General features: G+C 34.5%; 1 protein-coding gene across 1 annotated transcript; it reads right to left on the bottom strand.

The window, feature by feature from the left end:
- Positions 1-5,441: 5,441 nt before the first annotated feature.
- Positions 5,442-9,160, bottom strand: LOC141450196 (uncharacterized). Its single transcript, XM_074120349.1, has 4 exons — positions 9,100-9,160; positions 8,406-8,627; positions 7,038-7,385; positions 5,442-5,608 (listed from the first exon to the last, which is right to left on the bottom strand). Exons 1-4 carry the CDS (start codon positions 9,158-9,160, stop codon positions 5,526-5,528), a joined length of 714 nt encoding a protein of 237 aa, XP_073976450.1. The 3' UTR covers positions 5,442-5,525.
- Between the last annotated feature and the right edge of the window lie 13,811 nt (positions 9,161-22,971).

Below are 22,971 nucleotides of genomic sequence, written 5' to 3'. Positions count from 1 at the left end.
AGCCAGTCCTGTAAGTGGTCTAAATAACATGAGGCATGAGTCTACTCATTTGAATACCATATACTACGTCGTGGTCCAGTCGTTGCCTCCAGTAACTATAAATCCAATATTATCGCTATTTAATGTCTTATGGATCATTCATAAACAAGTAGAATATAGTTGGCCAAAGCTCACTATCTGGAATCGTCCTTTGGCCAAAGACTATTTGTTCTGAAGTCCATCAAATCCTACCAATTTACGCCGTCCTTCCCATTAAAATGTTATTTCCATTTTTTTTTTTTTTTTTTTTTGATGATTTAAGGCGCGTCAACATTTAAGGTTATTGGCGTCCGGAGCTTTTTTCAGTGCACTGCCGGCCTCCGGACAGTGTTCTCTCGTTACAGACAACACTATCCATCACCGGAAAGTAAGCTGTAAGAAGCTCCTAGGAAGAGAAAATCTAACAGCCAGCAGCTGGATTTGAACCCGGGACCTCCGCGTGGGAGTCCAGTACGTTAACCGCTTAGCTAATCCCTTCCCTGAAATGTTATTTCTCGCTTTTTTTAATTACAATTAATCTATTTATTTATTTATACATTTTTAATGTTAAGCAAAGAAAATTATTCTCTTTTAATAGTTCTTAGGTTTACTAACTCAAAATATAATGTGCGCAGTTCACGATTCCAGGCGATTTCTGGATTGAAGTCACCGCTAATTTTTTTGTTTTCATTTTATTTGCTATTCACAATCAACAGAAATAATCAGTGAATATGATGTAAGTAGTTCTCTTGGCTGAATCAGGTGGAGGTGTAAAGCTGTATTCTTGCTGGAGTTTGTCACTTTACAGTTGTAGATGGTCACGAGGCCATTGGCGTCTCAATTGAGGTGTATCAATCTGGAAGTAAAATAGAGGCGAATCACCGCTTTTCTGATTTAATTAATTAGAAGCGTTATCATTTTTTTTGTTTTACTTCGATAATACAAAACCATATTTAATTCTTCTTTACGTATCTAAATTACTGAATTACGAGTAGAATGAATACATTGTCAAAAATTATAGAAGTAAGATGAGAGTGAATTATGTGACGTAAGCGTTGCAATATTTTCACTAGATATATTTTTTTTTTTACTAACAAGTCAAGTTTTAGGGAGAATTATTTAAGATATTCTAGAGGCTAAGTAGTGAGATGAATTCTTGTAAAAGCTGTTACAACGTGGTCGAATCAAATCCCTAGTCTTGGATCTGATACTATCCCGCCTTAGCACAACTTGTAAACACGTATAGCTATTTATTGCCTCGTAAAATAAAGTAAAGTTCCGTGTACTCTAAACATGTGATCCGTAGATAATGGGGGAGCAGTGGGGGGCTACTCCTTCGCCCATCCATGTTGGCTTTTCACCTCTTTTTTTGTTCACTTTTTTTCAGTTTTTTGTTGTTGTTTTATTTTTTTTTTTTTGTGGATCTTTGGATGAACTGTTGGTGGATGAAAGGAACTAGAGTAGGCAAAGGACATTTCCTTTTCTTTAATTAGATCCTGTCAACGATTGTAGACCGAAGACATGTCTTTTCTCAATATCTGGTACATCTTCGGCGCCAGTCCTAGCGCCACTCCATCACCATTAAACACCTGGATTTTATTATTGATATCTGTTTCTTATTATCTTCTAGGGCTTTGAATATTATAATACTATGAATTGTAGAAGTAATTATTGATTACAACCTACATGGCCATCAAAAAATAATTTAAAACAAAATCTATAATATAGTTCCAACAATTTGCACAATAACTATTCTTAATCCAAGTCTGGAAAAAAAGTAGTTGTCCTTCAATCTAACCCCCACCATTATGCGAACAAGGTACGATACCTAGGATTGTAATTAGATCTGACACCTGGCTCACATGACAAGGCGCTTCTGCATTCGGTAAGAATATATGCTAAACTGTCTCTACGAAACAATGAACTGTTATAATTATAGAACTACCTGGAGTTATGCAGCTGTACTGTGGGGTTCAACCAATCATTCCAAACTTTCGGAAGTCTGACTGTTTGTGGTTAGTGTTCGCCCTTTGTTTGAAGCCTTTCCTTTTTTGACATCAATTTTTACCTCGCACTTTAGGTTTGTCTTAAAAGGTCCTTTTTCTATATTTATAGTATAAAAATTCTTACAGCTATTTTTTACGTTAACAATTCCTGTTAATTTTCTGAATAGCTGGCCAAGTAATTTATACAAGCATAAACTGGGCAATAGCTCTAAACCAGTGGTTCTCAATCTTTTTATGACCAGGGACCATTTTATTATTTTTGTTGTTAGCAGGGACCACAAGGTTCAATATCACAATAAACTACTTATAGATTTTAAAAATAAACTTCAATTAACATTGTGATTATGTTTTCAGTTATATTAATGTGCTTTTTGAGCTTGCATTTTCCTAACAAGATGGGTAATCCTGGGATTGATGAGATTGCTCAAAGCGACTCGCACATCATCATTTGATTTTAGTCGACTCCTGGACTTGCTTTTAGGCGCTCTTACCTCACACGCGGCCGCATGTCAAATAATTATTATTTTAAAAATGTAAAGTGTTTCGTGGTTCATAATTTAGTTCTTGCGGACCATAGGTTGGAAACCACTGCTCTAAACAAAGAATGAATATTTGTTAAACAAATATTAAACTAAAATGGAATAATAAGAACAAAAAAGAAGTGGTAGAAATTTAAATGAATTACTGGTCTAATAATGCTTTTGGCAGAGGTCGGCCTCGCTCTTAGTGAGCATAATATAAAGGCGATCATATATTTAGCTTACGCAGAATGCAAAGGAAAGGTCCTGCAGTAATTGCGTTAAAATTAAACTAGTAAAAAGAAGAGTATGGGGTTTATATTTTGGTTATGAGAGATAATTGCATGAGAATAAAGTGTGCAGCCTTCTGGGGTTAGTTTGGAGACGTGTGTGGAGAAATAAGAGGGGTTGGAGAAAGTTTGAAAAAAATGAAGTGGGTTGGCGAAGACGCAGAAGGGGATTGGACCATGTATGTGACGGGTAGTGGGCACTAAATATCGCGGTAAGTGGCCTTCAGGAGTGTGTAGGGGCGCTTGTGGTCGGCTAGCAGTCCTGGCATGGGCAGTTGTCTTCGGCGCACAATTAGAGCTCTGCCCATTTCCAGCTCTCCGCTCACTACCCAACAACCATGGAGATTCTATTACCGTGAAAAGAGATTTACAACTAAACATCAAATATATCCCCGCTGCATTTTTGCCGAATATAAGGATAGCAGTTTCAAACTGCTGAACATAAACAGTGCAACCAACTTTAATGGCCGCCTTATTTTATCACTTAGCTATCACTGTACCTTTGTAGAACTTAAATAGTTTCCTTGGATTAAACAAAATGTCACAGTATATTGCCAGGAATGTTTCCTAAAAATAGAAACCTTTAAAAATAACTCTACACTTTTAGTCAACTTTTTGTTAAAGTCGGCACCTATAGTTTAATTGAATTCGACCTTAGCGCTCTCGCCTGTATTCTTTTAATGTTACTGCCCTCTCCAAACATTCAGACGACCTCTCTTAATACTATTTTCAAACTTCTAACACTTTCAAAACTCCGAATATTTGCCCCATATCAATTTCCGGTAGTGCTGCAAGAGTCCGAGACGAGGCGAGACTTTATGCAGTATCGATCTCGGTCTTGTCCAGATATCTCGGTCTCGGTATCGGACTCGTCGAGGTATCTCGGTTTTTTGAATTTTTGTTTAAGTATTAAAAATGGTTGGCTATTAATAATCTTTTAAAAAATGTTATTATTTTCTAATAATTATTTTAATTTATATATTGGTATTGATTCAATGCATCATATGTTACTATTACTGTTATATATCTTTATATAATTTCAAAAAGATGTTAAAAACACGCCAAATGAAAGACCCAAATAACATATCTGCCTGCTATAACAAGTCGATTCGTGAAATAAAAAATACACCTCCCAACAAACTTTCCGCTTCATTAGTTATGGCTGTTGGTGAAGATAAAGAATCTAATGATTCACCTTTTGACGACGACGACGACTGCATCAATATTTTTTCACCATTTGCTCAAAAATCAGCAAATATCACCGAAGCATGGAAGACAGAAATAGATAATTAAACCAAATTAGACCAAGCACCAGTAGAGGTTGACATTTTAGAATGGTGGAAAACACTTGAGAATTCCTTCGAAAATTTGTCTAGAATGGCGAAAGATATTTTTAGTATCTGTGCAACTTCAGTGCCATCTGAAAGATTATTTTCGCAAGCTCCGTTGATAATGACCAATAGGAGATCTTCTCTAACTTCTGACACAGTAAAAGCTCTTTTATGTATCAATGCTTGAGCAAAGAATATCTTAAAAACGAAAATTTGTGATAATATTTTTTAGATGCATAGTCTTTTTTTCAAATTCACTAATTCTAAAATATAATTCAAATAATATCTAAGTTCAAAGTATTAGATTTATGAAATTGAATGAATGATATGAATAGTGAAATTTTGTGAATTTATGTAAAAATTAGGTAATTCGAAGGGGGCGCCACGGTAGCCGAGCGGTTAGAGGCGAAACCTGTGAAGCTAATACGCATTGTGGTACTGGGTTCGATTCCCGGCCTTAGGCCTTGGATTTTATTTAAAGGTTAATAAAAGAAATTTACAGTAAAGTATGTTTGCTAGTCGCATCCGTCCGCGACACCTAATTGGTAGTTGGACGTAAAGCCCCGCCTGAAAAAATAGGCGATTACTTTACTTTGCTTACTTTACTTATGTAATTCGAAGTCAAATAGATGTAGTATTATTGAACATATATAATAAAATCGTATCTTTTAATAATTAATTCAATACCCGTAATGATTATTTATTAATAAAGAACACAATTTTATAATTTTGTAGCTAAAAATTAATATTTGAAAAACCGAGACGAGACCGAGATTTCTCGACGAGATATATATAATGTCTCGATTTTCGTGCAGCACTAAATTTCCGGAAGGCAAGCTATACAGTGAACAAAATTGTACTTCCGTTTAAGAAGTGTACTTCAAACTCGATTTTAATCAGCTACAACCTGGCACATTTCACCTTTGCGTAAGCTCTCGGTTACTAGGGTCCTTCTAAAAAGATTCTTAGATACTGTCGAGAGTGTTTTCAAGATTAATGGCAATAAAACCTTGCACCAGAAATGTCAAATGACGGTAACAATCACTTTTTTCATCAGATTTCTGGTTAAGAATTCTGGTAAGGTTAGTTTAGTTTCTCTTCTCAGAAAGTTAACATGAGAAGTGTTAGTTCAGCCATAAGAGCTGGAGGAAATGACTGATAAAATGAAGCTGTGGATTAAATTGTTCTAAAAAAAATTTCAGGATGGGATGATTTTTGCAATATCAATTAAGGGAAAGGAATTTTATTGGAAAGTCTCCAAAAAATTAAAAATAAATATAAGATCTCTATAATATTTTTATTGATGGTAATAAAAATATAGAAATACTATATCACTGCGAGCAGTGAGAAGACGATTATGACTCAGTCAGAAGATTGAGATGATCCTGAACCTTGTCCATACCCAGTGGCGGAACCTGCAGCATCTCTGTATCTTGATGTTTCAGCTGTAAAAGCAACAATTCAAATTTCACATATAAATAGCAAACAAACGTCAACAGACTATAATTTTTCTTTCATTCAATATTAATAAATGATATTTAAAGAAACATTATCATTAACCAACAATGTAATGTGAACCCTTCACAAGACCTACAAGTCAATAATTAAAGTTACAGATTTCGTTAAAACGTGAATTTCACTCAATCTCCTTTGTTCAGCATAAATGAAATCTACAATAAATTATTATTTTGACTTTTAACTAAATTATTTTATGACTATGATTTATGATTAGTGACTGGTGGATTCAATTATTCAGTAACCCCGGAAGTATGGTGTCAATTTTGGATCTAATCCTATTTCCCATAAAGCCATTTTGTTTGATAAAAATCCACATGAAAGTGATTTGATTGTTGTACAAGTATTTAGCACTTTTTAAGTTAGGGGACCTTTTTGGAACAAATTAAGGAAAATTTAATTACCATTTTTTAAAATCGTGTTCGTGAAAATTTGGAATTCTAACCATTTTCTTAATAATGGTAGATGGCATCACTGAAACTTGTTCTGAAGGTCTTTTCTAGAGAACAGCTCGTGATGGTGAATTGGGAGATTCTAAATTTACTGAAATTCACTGAGATCTCAAAAAATTATGAATAAATACTGAGAAATCGTTCAAAATGCATTGCCGGCCACTGGACAATGTAATTTAGGGCTAGGAAAAAATCTTAGGACAGCTGGCATCAGGTAAATTCGAACCCGTCCTCTTCGGCTTATTTAACTATCAACTAAGTCATTGTTTCGTTTTTTACTTTACCCTGAATGGGAATTTTTAATTATGGTACAATTAACTGTAAATATTTAATTACTATAGATAAATAGAAATATAAATGCTTCTAATTATTTTCTTTTTTACTTCATTGGAACAAAACGATATAATAAAGTGTCACCTTACACCGATCGGTTGCGTTCCTGAAATTATCAAAATTAAATACGACTCCTGAGTTACTTTTACTTCGATACTTTGAGATTTGTTTCGGCGAGTTAGTAGCATATGTGATCTTTGCAAACTCTTCAAATAACCTCGGAAACAAAGGGGCCCTTTTATTCTTCTTAAAATTAGGGAACCAATTTATCAGCATTTTTGGTATGACCGTTTAAATAGATTTATGAGCTAACTTGAATTACTTTTAAACGTGTGTAACCGACTTTTCTTAAATTTAAATCAACGCTTCCTAGTTTTTTACATGTTTAGGGTTCATGTAAATGTGTAATTATAAAAATGTAATAATTGCATTCATGCATTGAACATTATTATTATTATTATTATATTATTATAGTTATTAATCAATTATTATTATTACTCAATTTGCAATTAACATTAATAAATGAAATAATGTAATAATTGATTGATTCATGCCGGATGTTGCATATACTTACCACGTGCTTGGATGCTTCTTGGCACAGCGGATATCCCAAATTCTGGCGAACGCTTCTTTCTGTCATTGCAATTCTCGCAGCTCCCATCGCATCCCTCTTCGCTATCTCCCTCTTCGCTATCTCCCTCTTCGCTATCTCCCTCTTCGCTATCTCCCTCTTCGCTATCTCCTTCTTCGCTATCTCCCTCTTCGCTATCTCCTTCTTCGCTATCTCCTTCTTTGCTATCTCCCTCTCCGTTCTCACATTCTTCGCCGCTTCCCTGTTCTCCTCCTGACCCTTTCTGACTACTGATTGCATTGGCGGAACCATTACCAAATCCACTTGCACTTGCCGTTGTAACTTGAGCATCTGCAATTTTAGACTTTTAGGTATTTCTGTTAATGTTTCGAAATGGTTTTTTTCATAAATAATTAACAATTTTCGAATAATTTTCTTTTTTCTTCTTCTTTTTTTTAAATTCGTTAAACATTCAAAATTAAGATGATGGTAAAAGTTTAGAGGTGGACCTATCACCGGGAATTCTTGTCTTATGATATCATAGAATTCTCTTCTTTTTATTTTTTGGTCTGAGTTTGGCAACTACTCTGATGATCCCTTTAAAATATTCATAAAAAAAGGAAACAAATTTTATATGAAGTTCCGGCGAAATAATTCTAGCTCATCGGTAGGTAAGGCTACCCTATAAAACGCCATTTTACTTTTCTTATACTGAGTTACCACGAAATTAATGAAAATTAGGCGCTAATGTGTTGAAGTCAATGTGTCGAAGTTAATGTGTCGAAGTTAATGTGTCGAAGTCAATGTGTCGAAGTCAATGTGTCGAAGTCAATGTGTCGAAGTCAATGTGCCGAAGTCATAATGTTCGAAAAATAAGAAAATAATTAACCTTCCATTTAACTCGTAAAGGGCGACAACGATTTTTTCTATTAACTTGGAATGATAATCTTTTTGAAAAAAAAATTTTGTTTTTTGTTTTAATAGATTTGGAGGTTCTGAGTGAATAGTTTGTTGGCATGCAATACAGATTTGAGGGAGTCAGTAATTAAAGCACTTTTCATGTTAATTGCAATATTCACAGACAAATAATTTTACATCTGATATTTGTGCATTTACCTTCTGTTTTTTTTTTTTTTTTTGGTTTTGTAAGGTGCGCAACAATAAGGGTCCTTTGCACCTTCACTATACTGGAGAATAGACACTTTACTATACAGCCTAATCTATACCTAGTCACTCTAATCGAAACTAACCTAGTGGTTGGCCTAACTCGTATTTCCTTCTAACCTAATCTTACTAATGTTGGGGTGAAGTACTGGATATTTCTCGCACCCCATAGAGATCTAACCTAAATTTTAAAAAAACCTATGTTACCTTCTGGTGAACGCTTCTTTCTTTGCTGGCATCCCTCATCCTGATCCTCGTCGCATCCTCCCTGATCGCCTGTTCCCTGATCGTCTGTTCCCTGCTCGCCTTCTCCCTGTCCACATCCGTCCTGTCCTCCTTCGCAGTCTCCATCATCATTCTGGCTAGAAACAATGGAGGTACCATTGCCATATCCGTTTGCACTTGCCTGAGTAACAGTACCATAAGCTTCTGCAATTAAGAAATTTTTTTTATTTGATTTGTTAATTCTTTTTATTGAAGTTTTCATAAATATCTCAGTTCACAATGGCTTTTTAAACTGTAGTTGTTTTATAAATATACGTCACTTTCATTTACATTTTTCCCATCCAATTCATTCAGGAATATTTCTTTTTCTGAATGAAGTAAGGTTTCCCCTACAGAGTCAATTAGTGGAATATACGGTTTTATAAAGTGTACAGTGCTAATAAGAGTTAAGTATGTCTACGCCGTATATTAAGTATAATTTTAAGAGAGATGAATTAAATTCTTGAGAATCTTAAACACGTAAACATTCAGATCAGATTTTTCAAATAAGAAGAGACCATAAAAATGTATTTTTAATGGAGATTTTCTTTTTAAACTAAGTAACATTGCTTCTACACTCGTAAGAAAAAATGAAAAATACAATAAGCATGCATAAATTTTTAAAATTCGTTCTTACCTGAGAAGCAAAGTGCGATGAACACTGCGAGGAGTGCAAACCTGAGGCTTGGATGGAACATGTTTGAAATTAAAGTGAAGAGACCATTCTCCATGGCCAGCTTTTATACTAAACTTTGGTTATCAAAAACAATTATATCATCGCAATGTTACCTTCATTGTTCTTTACTTGTCAATCAAGTTTGTTATTTAGAAAAAAAAATGATTACTGCAATGGCCTCGTGATAAAGTTTTCCTGATATTGAATGAAAATGAGACAGTTAATAATATTAGTGATTTCTTTTTCTGAGGTTATTGGCTACCGGAGCTTTTGCCAGTGTACCTCCGGTCAGTGTTCTATAGTTACACACATCATTTTCCATCACCAGGCAGTGAGCTACAAGAAGCTCCTAGGTAGAGAAAAATCTAAGGACCAGCAGCTGGATTCGAACCCTACTTTATTCATTTCACTTCGTGTTATTGCCACATATTTACTGCTATTTCTTTAACTGATTACGTAGCACCATAAGAACCGTTGCCTATGCCTGAAGAAATACCTAAGGCATATCTCTTATCTCATGTTTTCTTTGGCCATCTTCTTTAGTATTTCAGATCATTCTTTATAATGCAAACAGGGCGTTCCTTGCGTTCTCCCTTACTCTACATTATAATAACTTTAACTTTCTCAGTCTGCTCTTTTTACTGGACAGAATAATAAGTTTTCTGCAGAATAACTTCCCCTCACAATGTCTAGACTCCTGTCTAAAAGTCCAGATCTGGTCACCATAAATATGCACTTGTTTAAGGATTGTATATGGTGAACTTTAGTTATAATCTCGTAGATTTTGTCGTAGATTGGCTTTCATCGTCAGAGATCGACTAAACAGTTTGGTGTAGAGAAACTGACTTCAACTATCTTTCCGTCGGACAATAAACTGCTGACTGAATGTGGCAGGTAAAATGGGTTGTAGGTAAATCATTTAAGATGTTAATGAACTGTAAAACATTTTAGTAAAATACTTAATTAATGAAAAACTAGTATGTATTCTTCGTTCTGAATTTTTCTGCTTAGAAAATGTTTTAGACTTGTACAAGATGGGGTTTTTACGAGGAGAGACGGCAATTCGTTATTTAATACAGGGGAGACAGCTATTTAATACAGGGGATTTCATTGTTGGATGATACTGTGAAGGTTTCAAAATCCCTATCGATGATTTGAGATATTATTGAGATTTGAGAATAGGATATTAAACTCCATATTCTGGAATTATTTTTACTGGAGGTCTTAGAATCCAAATACATTTATTTTATGCTATTTAGTTTCAGAGATCAGCAGCCATACTTAAGCACAACTAAAACATCATCAAAAATTCGATTTCTTTAGCAGCTTCAAACCACTAGGTCAGTGTTTCCCAACCTTTTTTGTGTCATGCCCCACCTTAAACCTTTCTAAAATTTTTATGCCCCTATGTGACATACATAATTTTTAACATTAAAAAAATTGATTTGTTCACTGTAAGAAACATAAATGATAGGTTCTAGGAAGAAAACACTCTGAAATTGTTAACAAAACACAGTAAGTAAAATTTCAAAACATATAATGAAAAACTGAAATTCAAATTCCAAATAATTTTAATACAGATTTTTCTATATTAATTTATTATTTTAATTTAGTGAGATCCTTGCGCTTGATGCTTGCTGCACAGAGATTTTATATAAGGTTCCAATTTGGTTAGCTGCAGTCTCAAGTCTCCACGTTGTGTTATATCCAGCCGATTTCTTTTTTTTACCAGTAAATCATTTACAGCACTAAATCCACATTCAGCTAAAAATGAAGATGGAAACGGTAGCAATAGTTTTCTTGCACATTTGGTTGAATTTAGGTATTTGATTTCTGTTTCCTCACAAAGCCATGCCATCGCTCCTTTTATATTAAATAAAGTTTTAACTGCCTCATCATTTTGCAATTCTGCGAGTTCTTCTTGATACTGCATATTTGATATGCAGCGATGGGCCAATTAAGTGCCAACAACTGCGCTGTTTAGCGAGTTTTTAAAACGTCCGGGGTTCCCCGCGGCAGACTGCACGCTCCGCGGTGAACCCCGGACGAAGTTTACTTGACGACGCCAATCACCTAGTTGATATTTTGGTCTCGTCAAACGGAATTATACCTAATAATTATTTACCGCAATTATTTAAGAATTTGCTTTTTTTGTTAAATTTGGCACCGATATCTAGCATTGCATTGAAATGGCCCGGAGCGAAAGGGTTAAAGTCGTGTCGAGTCCATTTTCGAATTGCCCCCCTTAACTATCAAATTGCCCCCCTGGGGGGCGTGGGCCCCACGTTGGGAAACACCGCACTAGGGTGTCCTGGTGGCTAAAACCTTATATTACCTCCATAGTTGTATTCTCCTTGGGTTTTTACTTTCTGTTAAAATGACGTCATTTTCGTTAAAGAAATCTTGATAATTACCTTTTCTATCCTTTTGTTACCCATTCAATATGGTACAATAATAAAAGTATATCTTTTATGATTTACGATAAACTTTAATCAAGTTAATTATTAGTAAAATAGTGTACTAAATTTCAGATATTAGATAAAATAACGGAATGAACTGTTTAAATTAATTTGATTGCAAATGTAAGTTAATAGTTAGCGATAATAAGGCCAGGTAGAAATTCATCTAACGGCTTCTAGTTTGTCACCTGGCATCTCTTAAAGATTTTATTGCCTTTGCTCTCTTTAGATGAACAAAAATAATGTGCACAAAAAATATCTTTGGCAGATGTTTGATCTAATTTCATACAATTAAGTTTATCATACATGTTTTAATTTTCTCAGCGATAAAATTTTTTCAACAAATGGATAATCTTTCATCACATGAGGCTCCAGAAGAAATGGACAAAACTAGTTGAGAAAGCTAGCTTGCAGCATTGAGAAAAAAGGAGGTCGGGTTGCTTCGATTAGCAACGCTGAAAGAACCTAAACTGTACTTCTCTGAAACTAGATGTAGCCATGTTTTAGGAAATCTCTGAAAATTTACTTTTCTGGGATTCCTTGTGACAAATATTTAGACAACTCAAAGGCTGTGCCAGTTCATAAGTGCTTTTACGAATAAGCGCAGAAAGAGCGATCTAACAACCAGGGCTATTAATTTTACTTCATTCGTCATTTCCTACTGTTTATCTTAAAGACATCGGCTCTTACTATTATGGAAGATCACTGGCTGTTGGTGTTCGAAAGAAAAATTTAAACGGAAATTTCTGTAAATCTAAGTTCATAGCATTAAGTATTGTGTAAGTGATAAAGTTCAAGCGACTGGATAAGCTTCTCACCGACAAAACCTGGCATTTGGATGTGTCAGACTAAGTTTCATACAAATTATAAATGAATTTTTAATTTTTTCAATTAAAACTTCTTTTTTCAAATTTATAAAAATTAAAGAAAACAATGCGTCCGACATCATTGACGCCTGGCAAAATTTTTCAGCGCATTTTCTGGCTCCGTACAATGTTCAATCCTTACGAACAAAACTTTCAACGGGCATTTCACAGTAAGAGGCTTCTTGCAAGAGAAACTCTAAGGGAAGACAACTGGGATCTTTAGGTGGGAGTCCATTGCACTAATCAGCAGATTTCTGGGACAACTGGGATCTTTACGTGAGAATCCATTGCACTAAACAGCAGATTTCTGGGACAACTGGGATCTTTACGTGAGAATCCATTGCACTAATCAGCAGATTTATGGGACAACTGGGATCTTTACGTGAGATTCCATTGCACTAATCAGCAGATTTCTGGGACAACTGGGATCTTTACGTGAGATTCCATTGCACTAATCAGCAGATTTATGGGACAACTGGGATCTTTACGTGAGATTCCATTGCACTAATCAGCAGATTTATGGGACAACTGGGATCTTTACGTGAGATTCCATTGCACTAATCAGCAGATTTATGGGACAACTGGGATCTTTACGTGAGATTCCATTGCACTAATCAGCAGATTTAACTAGGATTCCACTTTACCACCAACTGTATTTATTTTTATTGTTCTCTCATTCTTCTGCGCATCGACTGCTTTGAGGTCAGCAGTCTAACTCTTGTTAATAGTTGAGCCTAACTGTTTTTACTGAAAATAGATTGCATAGTTAGATTCGTTATTTATTCAAGGTTTCAACTTTATTCAATAACATTATATTTTGATTGGCCCGTATTCAGCAAACTTTATTTGAGGGTTGAGCAAACACTTCGACATTTATAGTTTCATAACAAACTGATGAATGTACTGGGGCTCCTCAATAAAATATTTATGACTTCTAGGTGGTTTAGCGATTTAGGGGTTAAGCAAAAATGCCTTTCAAGAGTAGTCGAATATTTCATTTTAGTGAGAAGAACTAAATTCTAATTATCCATCAATAATTATTAGAATAATTACCAATTTAATGAACTGCTATTGCAAATTGATAATAGTCTCATCCGTGATAAAACCTCGGTGAAATGGTTGCGATATCGAACGATTCCCTAATTGCGTGACTTGATTATTGGCGAAACAGCAGCTTGACTTGTAACCCACTTCATCGCCTCTGCCTTCTATATAATTATACATAAACATCGGGTACACACTATAGTCACCAGGCTTCGAACGGCATTCCACCTGTCTTTCTAGACGAATAATTAACAACTTGTTTAACTAAATTAGTTTGTTTTCAAGATCGCTTTCTTACCTTCTCTTACAGTAAGAGCTTATCATGTAATTATTATTAAAGTTTTTGAGATAAATTTTTGTTTAAAGTGAAATGTTTTGGGTCTCGCTTAACTTACTTAAGTACTGAAGTTTGGGTTAGCTAAATTTCACAGCTGGGGGGAAAAAAATGCGTTGCAATCTATCGGTTGCGCTATGAAACCTTTGGAAATTTGAGACTAAAGGAGATAGTAGCGGAAAAAGAACTAGTAGGGAAAGTCCCCAACCTCTTTACGTAGGGTCAAGTTTCATCTACTAGATCAGCGTTTCCCAACCTGTGGTACGCGTACGCGAGTTGAAAAATAATCAATAATGGCGGACATAAAAAATTAAATCATAAAAATATCATAGAAACGATTTTTCCTATAATACATACAAATTATTTAAATTAATAATATTATACAGTAAAGTTGTTAATATGTACAGTAATAAGGTTAGTCTGCCTCGAGATATACGAGAAAATATAATAGCACATTTAACAGGATTAAAATTGTCTTTCATGGTGTATTTTCCAAAACCCGAAAACACAAATGATAATTGGATTTCAAACCCCTTCTATAAAGATAATTTAGGAAAAGTTACATCATTATCGATAAAAGATAAAGAAAATTTAATAGAATTATCATGTGACAGAGCTTAAATGATAACTATGTAAAGATCTGCTTAAAGAGACAGATTGTTATGAGTACGCTCTATCCAAGCAACATTAAATTTAATTTAAAAAAAGTTTTAAAACTAAGATCTTACACTTTACAAAGTTCATAAAGTGAACATGAACTTGAACTCCTTTGTAACAGATACCTTGTATCTCTATACAAATAAAGATGATAGCAAAATTACACACTCAGAATAAAAAATTTCACGAAATACAATCATTTTTACGAAGTGGTACAATTTAGCATTATATACTTACCAAGTGGTAAGCGAGCCAAAAAAGGTTGGGAAACGCTGTACTAGATCCAAAAAGGGGGCAGGCACAATAAACCTCTTTTAGCTGCAGTGCCGTGGGGCACAAGTCCCGTCCCGCTTTTTAATCGATCTACACTTAACTCCCACGCAAGTTTGAAGAGTTTGATAATAAAGAATTGGATAAGAGTAATGAATCATTAAGATGAGTTTTTAGTTTGTATAACAGATTATTATACTTATTCCTGGAAGAATATATATATATATTAGGGTTAAATAAGTGAGTCCGTATTGAGTTGGAAGAATTATTTACTCGGTGGGAAGTTGCCAGTTTCATGTTGACAGTTGCCCTACAACGGAAATGAAAAGTCCCCAAGTTGAGTGGGCGGTAGCGTCCCATTTAACTTGTCAACTTCCCTTAAATCGTCCTGTCTGCCTATAGCCACCGTCCCAACGTAGTACTGCTTTCTTTTACTAATATCCTCCTCTTTACTAACTCTATTTTTACTTTATCCTTTGTAATCAAACTGCGGATATCGGGTTTTACGTTTTCAATGGGAAAACTAGTTTTGAGGCCCCTTGAAATCGAAAAAGTGATTTTGACAAATTAGTATATTTCAATATCGTATATCTTGTGAACGATTTCGAATGACCGTCAAGATTTCTAGGAAGAACATTTTACAAAAAGTATACTCTTCATTATTCCTCGCTGCTTCATATCTTTTATTAATCAGGTTGTACACATAAAGATACGGTCTGAATATGGGTGGAAATCCAATTCAAAGTATTTATAAGTAGCTTACTATTTAAGTTAATTCCAAGAATGGCTGTCAGAGACGCGATAGAAGCATTAGCATAGCTGATAGAAGTAGAGTGCAAGAGAAGAGTGCATATGAGAGTTAGCAGAGTTGAATGTAATCATAAAGATTGACAGAAGCACATATGCAAGATCTAGTGTATAGAAGTTAAAGTGAAGGCATACCAGTGGTGTCTAGATAGAGACGAGAGAGAGTTGAAGAAGGAATGAGTGGCTGGCTTGAATATTAATTAGAGATTGTTGGCCGCAGTGTAATATGTGTTGTTTGAGGGTCTGTACACTAGCGGGACAAGTGCTCCGCAAACAGGCGCCCATCAAACAGCCAGTTAATCACCACTAACCTTCCCTAGTACTTACTTCCACTACCTTTAGAGCACTGTAGGAAATTATTATTATCTACTTCAACTAGAGCAACTTACGGCCAACCATCTTGGCTACAACTTTTATATGAAGGGAAAAGAAATAGCAAATAACTACAAACATTAAATAGCATTATTATTTCTTTAAATTACTTTTGGATTTCTGTAGATAATTGTATGAAAGAAGTATCAAATCTGTTCGTTGTTTCGTCTGAATTGAAAATGGATTGAACTCTCTCAACCCTTAATTGGTATCCTCAAAATCTCAACTTCAACGAGTATCGTCGGGTCAGCTTTGACCCGAAACTTTAAATGCACATTTCTTTTAAAAGGTCATTGATATAATTAAAGTCGATTTAGTTTTTCTTAGAAAATTTATTTAGCAAACGAAAATGATGAATATTTTGTTAAATTTGTTTCATAAGATTAAGAAAAACAAAAAAAAAAGTTAAAATATGCAAAAGTTGGCATTTTTTTTTTTTAAGTTACAAAAAAAGAAGATCAAAAAATAATAATTACTGGAAAACGTTATTTTCTTAAAGTTAGATGTTCATTCCAAGAAAAGAAAAGTCCTAAAGAAAAAAAAATCGTTTTTCCATAATTCTGCAAGTACCGAATTATCATGATGCGAGTATAACATACTTGTTTTGTTTTGGTACAAAAAACCAACGTTTTGTTGCCAGTAAAAACAAACAATGAAGCTCCGACGGTAGTTTTTCTTTATTTGGAATTATATAAGAGGGGTTTTCTTTTTTATTTTCTTCCCCGAGTAAGACAAATTTAGCTTTCCTAGTTCATGGACCAGCTCTTCTGAACAGAACCAGTTATCAGCAATAATAATATTAAATATTGTATAATATTTAATATTGTAGAATAATATTAAAAAAATAGAACAGAAAACAAACTCCAAAACATAAAAATAAAAACTATTAAGAAAAAAGATTATAACGTAAATGGTATTATCGGGTCAAATTCGACCCCAAACCTATATTTTATTTACTTGCACTGCTCGAAGAACGACTGCTTTTTATGGTCGATTTTTGGTGAGGATGAAAGAGGAGAATCCAGAGAAGGGGAGATGTTTATAGTTAATTCCTACAAAATGCCACACAAAAGAAAAAAAAAAACGCGAGGATCAACTTTGACCCGATGAAACCAGTTGAGGGTTAAATTGGGTTTTGGCAAAGATTCATTCATAAAATGCTATTTTTACTTTACCAGCACCGTAATTAAAGCAACTTTAACTTTGTTGAACAAAATAGAAAATTCCGAATAACATAACTAATTCATCAAAGGTTAGCTTTCAAAAATTCTTTTAGTAATTCATAAAGTAACAATTCATAATATAAATACTGGTACAGCTTAGTCAAAGAAATATTGAAGAAAAGTTTATTATAAAACCCACGGATCATTAAATATTTGTATAAAAAGGCAATGACTATAAAAATAATTAGAAAGGGCTTAGTAATAATTTGAAGATAATGAAAGATGTTTGACAGGTGTCCTAGGGCATGATTGGGTTGCTAACCTACACGATAGAAAACCCAATTTTCGCATTAAATCTTCAAGCTAATTACTCCTAAACCTATCAGTCTCATTATATTACATAATGTTATCAAAACGGGCAAGTAATTGAAAATACTTTCAAAACTATAACTCAAATTAGACTGAGTTTATTGCGATTGGTAGATATTAAGATCAAATGACTGACATAGATCCAACGATCATATGTTCTTTTCCAAGTGGTAATCTAAAAAAAAAGGCAACTTGCGAGTAGTTACAACAGTAGATAGGGTCTAATTCAACCTGTTACACCGCAATATCTATGACAGTTTGTCTAGCCGATATTATTGTCTATCTAGTTCTATAATTTGTATGAGTAAATCGCTCGTCTTGTTTTAGTTACTAAGTTTGTTATTTCTAAGTATTCTCAACTATCTATAGTTTTTTCTTTTTAATTCTATTTCATCTATCACATTTCTCCCGCACAAGAGCTAGCACTTTGAAAATTAAATTGAAGAATAACGATCAAAAAGAAATGAGGGGGGTGTACGAACGGCGCAGTCTATCCGAATTAAATATTTTCCATTTATGGTCGCTTTTATCAGCAACCTCCAACATAAATATTGACATTTGATTGAGATTCGTTTTTTTGGTTCTGTTCGAACTGTAGGAAACCCCACGAATGATCTGGAAGGGTCCAGTAATGGAAAGGAGAAAAAGCCGGACGTCCCTATATGTTTGTTTAATGGAAGAGGAGGTCAAGAGAGAAGTGATCACCATTTCAATCAGATTGCTCCAAGTGGTCCACTGTGGATATATGAAAGAAGAACGAAGAGTGTGACAGCACTTGATGAATCAGTAGTGCCAACCTTCTCGCTTAATCTCTTAATAAGTATTTGCCAACTGAGACTTTCAGTCAATATTAGCTGTATGAAGGGAAGGGCATCAAAAGATATTGATACTTATTGGCACCTTGTTGATAAAGTATTAATCTCATTCACCTTCAGACTCATTCGTCATATATTAATTTGATTTTATTTTTAAATTTCAATTTCTTTCATCGAAAATAATTCATAAAATCTTTTTTATCATTCCTATGATTCATCACTTTAATTTTCTAAATTCTATACTCTTTCGAAAACCGGAACAACCACCCAAAAGAGAGAGAGAGAACGTTTACTTCAAAACTAAACAAAAACAAGCTTTTTGCTTCGCTAGTAAAGTGATGGAAATTAAGTGAAAATATCCCTTTGCCATAAAGTTCTTCAGTAATTCAAAAATGCTTTACGGCTTTATATTTTTAAAGGAAATACTTTGATAATAAAATCAATACAATTCATTAAATAATTTTTTCATTTAAATGAAAAGGTGAAAACTATATAAATTTCCTTCAAAAATAATGAAAATTGCATTGTAAGTGTATTCCATCAGAAAACAAAAAAGTTTTTTAATAAAATCTCTCAAGAATTGCGTTCTAATTCAATTGTTATTATTTAAAAAGAATTTTCACCCGACGGGGTGAACTCAGAGCACTTAATAATATTAAGCTGAATCATTTGCTTAATATTGACAATATTAAACAATCATTTGCTTAATATTGACAATATTAAATAACTTTAATCACACCGATAGGTATGTTATAATATTATTCTTTTTATATTCTACATTGCATCAATAAGATCAAGATCACTGTTAATATTATATTATTGCAATATTGAATTTGATAATTTTTAATTTTCAGCACGATAGTCTTCAAATCATCGTTAATTTTCTTCTCTTAATTAATATTGACAATGTGGATCCACTAAAGAGAGCTGGTGGCGGATTCCTTTGAGTTTGATCTTAGCGGACCTCGATTGTTCCAGGATATTCTAAGAGTGAACAAAGAGGAAGTGAAGCTCGATGCTAATCTATTAGTGCAAAGTTCTTTGTGTCAAAAAGTGAACCGACAGAACTGTTAAATATATCTTCAATTTAATTGTCGTCTGCTACTGTAATTTATGGAGCTGTGTGATAATTAAGGTTGTTAACATCTCCGTGGGTTTTATCAAATCGTACACACTTAAATTCATTCACTCACTAGTTAAAAACGGGTATGGGCCCATACCAAAGCTTATTGTCTACAATATTGGCCGGGTATGGATCCGCTAATCTTTGTACATTCGCCACTCAAATCGCACCATGAGTATTAAAGAAACTGTAGATGGCCGACTACATTCCTCCGGTCTGAATCAAAACAAAGATGCCCTTTTTCCGGACATATTCATTCCAGAACATTGTGCACATGTCTAAAGGCGACACATATGTATGTCGTGGTACCAATGCAGTCCTTGTCTACCGTACAAACCCAAAGAATCCTTACCTAAGTGAAAACCTTAAATTCTTTCGATGATATTACCGTTATGATATTTGTTATTAGAACAGAAACTTTTTAAACATATTCTTTAAGTTGGCAATAATTCTCTGATAAAACTATCATAAGAGAACTCCTTAATAAGCATCGTCAAAATAATGATTGATTAGTTTTTCATTATTTCTCAAAAATCAGATCTTTTGGCCAAGGTTCATTTTGGGAATGGACGTCTCAAATAATCATTTTTGTCCTGCCTTTCTTCTTGCCTGCCTAAACTCGGGCCCTGACTAGTTTCTGTCCGCATTCAATTTTGTTTATAAAGAAAACGTTTGGTCATAAAAACAGAAATAGTCTTTTTTGTTTTAATTAAATGAATTCATCAGTTTAAATTTGCAAAATTTTATTTTATTTTTTTCTTTAATTTTGTTAAATGCTGCGCAAGATTTCTTTTTTAAGTTTACGAAATTAGCTCCAGCCTTGATTCGAAAAGAGACTTAATTGGATTTAAATAGTTAAAAACGCTCATTTTATATATATATATATATAAAAAAAAAAAAAATTAATTTCAGTGAGAAACAATTAATACTTAAATTCTGTCAATTTAAGGAAAATGCTTTTAATTTTGAAGGCCGCTTTAAAGACAATCTCTTATGATTCGATCTGGCATTTATTGAATATTTTAGCAACGAAAATTTAGATATTTTTTTATCGAGCTGTTTTATTTCATTTATCATTTCTTACTGTACCGCAAATTCAAATAAATTTATTAGCGATAATTTGGTAAAATATTGTTTACAATAAAAATCATATGAGTTGAACTTGTCCTTAATATTTTTAAAAATATTTCATTGTACCCAAGCTTATGATTTATTATGTTGGAGATATTGTTCAATATAATCCTCTTTTAACATGTCAAAACTACACATAAAAGAATTAAGCTTTTAGTGAACCCAAAATATTAATGGTGGCCGTGGTTATGGGGATTTCATAAATGTAACCACACAAACAGCCCTTCGCTCCCCTTGCACCTAGGCTCTTTCCTCACAGATGCTCAAGTTATATAAACACAGATGGCCTGTTATCCTCAACTAAATGAAATTCTTACGTATTTCATTATTATTGCTATTTACGTTTTTTATAATACAAATTTAATGCGTCATGCATTCAGACGAATGAAGTAGATGCATAAAAACTAATGAAACATGTCGGAATTATCTATTTAAGTGATACGCTGCTCAAAATTTGTTGCCGAGACTACGAGGGTCGTTTGAAAAGTCCGTGCAAAGTCAGAGAGATAGCACTACTGGCGTGTATCGAGGTTATGTTTAGTTAGTAGCATCTCTTGGAAGAACACACACCAAGTTTCAGCCAGATCGGTCTATTTCTTTGTGTTTGGCGTTCGTTTGAATCGAGGAAGTCGAGTGATTTTCAAAAAATGGACGAAAAAGAATTTCGTGTGTTGATTAAACACTACTTTATGAAAGGCAAAACGCCTCAGGAGACTAAAGAGAAGCTTGATAAACATTATGGTGACTCTGCACCTTCGATTAGAACAGTTTATAAGTGGTTTCAAAATTTTCGGAGTGGCCATATGGGCACAAGTGACGCTGAACATTTTAGTCGCCCTGTTGAGGTTACTACTCCAGAAATCATTGATAAAATCCATGATATGGTGATGGATGACAGAAGAGTGAAGGTGCGTGAGATTGCTAGTGCTGTGGGCATCTCGAATGAACGGGTACATAATATTTTGCATCAACATTTGGACATGACAAAGCTATCCGCAAGATGGGTGCCGCGATTGCTCACGCTTGACCAAAATCGAAATCGTGTGAAGTGTTGCAAGGACGGTTTGCAGCTGTTCCAGAAGAATCCGCAGGACTTTAAGCGTCGTTTCGTCACTGTGGATGAAACATGGATACATCACTACACTCCTGAGACCAAAGAACAATCTAAACAATGGGTTACCAAGGGGGAATCTGCGCCAAAAAAGGCGAAGACCGTTCCTTCGGCCGGAAAGATTATGGCGACTGTCTTTTGGGATTCGCAAGGAATAATCCTCATCGACTATCTGGAAAAGGGTAAAACTATTACAGGTGCATATTATTCATCGTTATTGGACCGTTTGAAAACCGAGCTGCAAGAAAAACGCCCACGATTGGCCCACAAAAAAGTCCTTTTCCATCACGACAACGCACCAGCTCACACCTCAGTAGTTGTGGTCGCAAAATTAATGGAAATAGGGTTCCAACTCGTTTCACATCCCCCCTATTCTCCAGACTTGGCTCCCTCGGACTACTATTTGTTCCCCAATATGAAGAAATGGCTGGCGGGAAAAAGATTTTATTCAAACGAAGAGGTGATTGCAGAAACGAATGGCTATTTTTCAGACTTGGACAAATCCTATTATTCGGAAGGGATCAACAAACTAGAGCAGCGTTGGACGAAGTGTATAAGCCTAAAAGGAGACTATGTTGAAAAATAAAAAAGGTTTACCCCAAAAAATTAAGTAGTTTTTATTTTTGCACGACTTTTCAAACGACCCTCGTATGTAACTACTAGAGGATTATGGGCCGGAAGTGCAGTAGCATTATTACACATTTTAGGTGACTGCGTTGTCAGAGTACTCTCACAATTAGTTAATGCAGGCGTCTGCTGTAGTCGCTGCATTTACAGAGGAGCACGCATCATTTTCAACGTTAAAATCTGGACTCATTGGTACAAGGAACTTTCTAAGCAGATTCCCGGACTGTCCCTCTCGATCTTGTTACTACTTTTCAGATTTAGAGCCTGCCAGCAAGAAGCCATCTGAGGACGATACTGCCCTGGTATCGAACGTTGCTACCAAGCGCTTTATGGTAAAACAAAATTAAAAATCATGAATTTGTAGTAACCTGGATAAATCGGACATATAGAGGCGATGCAGTGTTTTCTGAACTAATCTACGGTATTGTGCGTATAATTTTTGTGTAGAGTTCAACAAATTTGTACCTCAGAAGGAATTTGATAAAGTTAGAATTGGAATATCGTTGCTTGACTTGGGAGCTAGAAAGGAACGTGGGCAGGACTTCACAGCCAGAAGTAAAAAAAGTTAAGGAAAGTAATCGCCTATTTTTTCAGGCGGAGCTTAACGTCCATCTACCAATTAGGTGTCGTGGACGGGGGCGGAAGCTCATACTTTACTTTAAACAATTCTTTCTAATAAAAAAAA

This window comes from Rhodnius prolixus, unplaced genomic scaffold (genome assembly GCF_049639745.1).
Source record: "Rhodnius prolixus isolate KJV_2025 unplaced genomic scaffold, Rpr scaffold_2, whole genome shotgun sequence".
Taxonomy (NCBI): Eukaryota; Metazoa; Arthropoda; class Insecta; order Hemiptera; family Reduviidae; genus Rhodnius; species Rhodnius prolixus.
The sequence above is the reverse complement of the archived record's forward strand: the minus strand, read 5'-3'. Positions and strand labels throughout refer to the sequence as shown.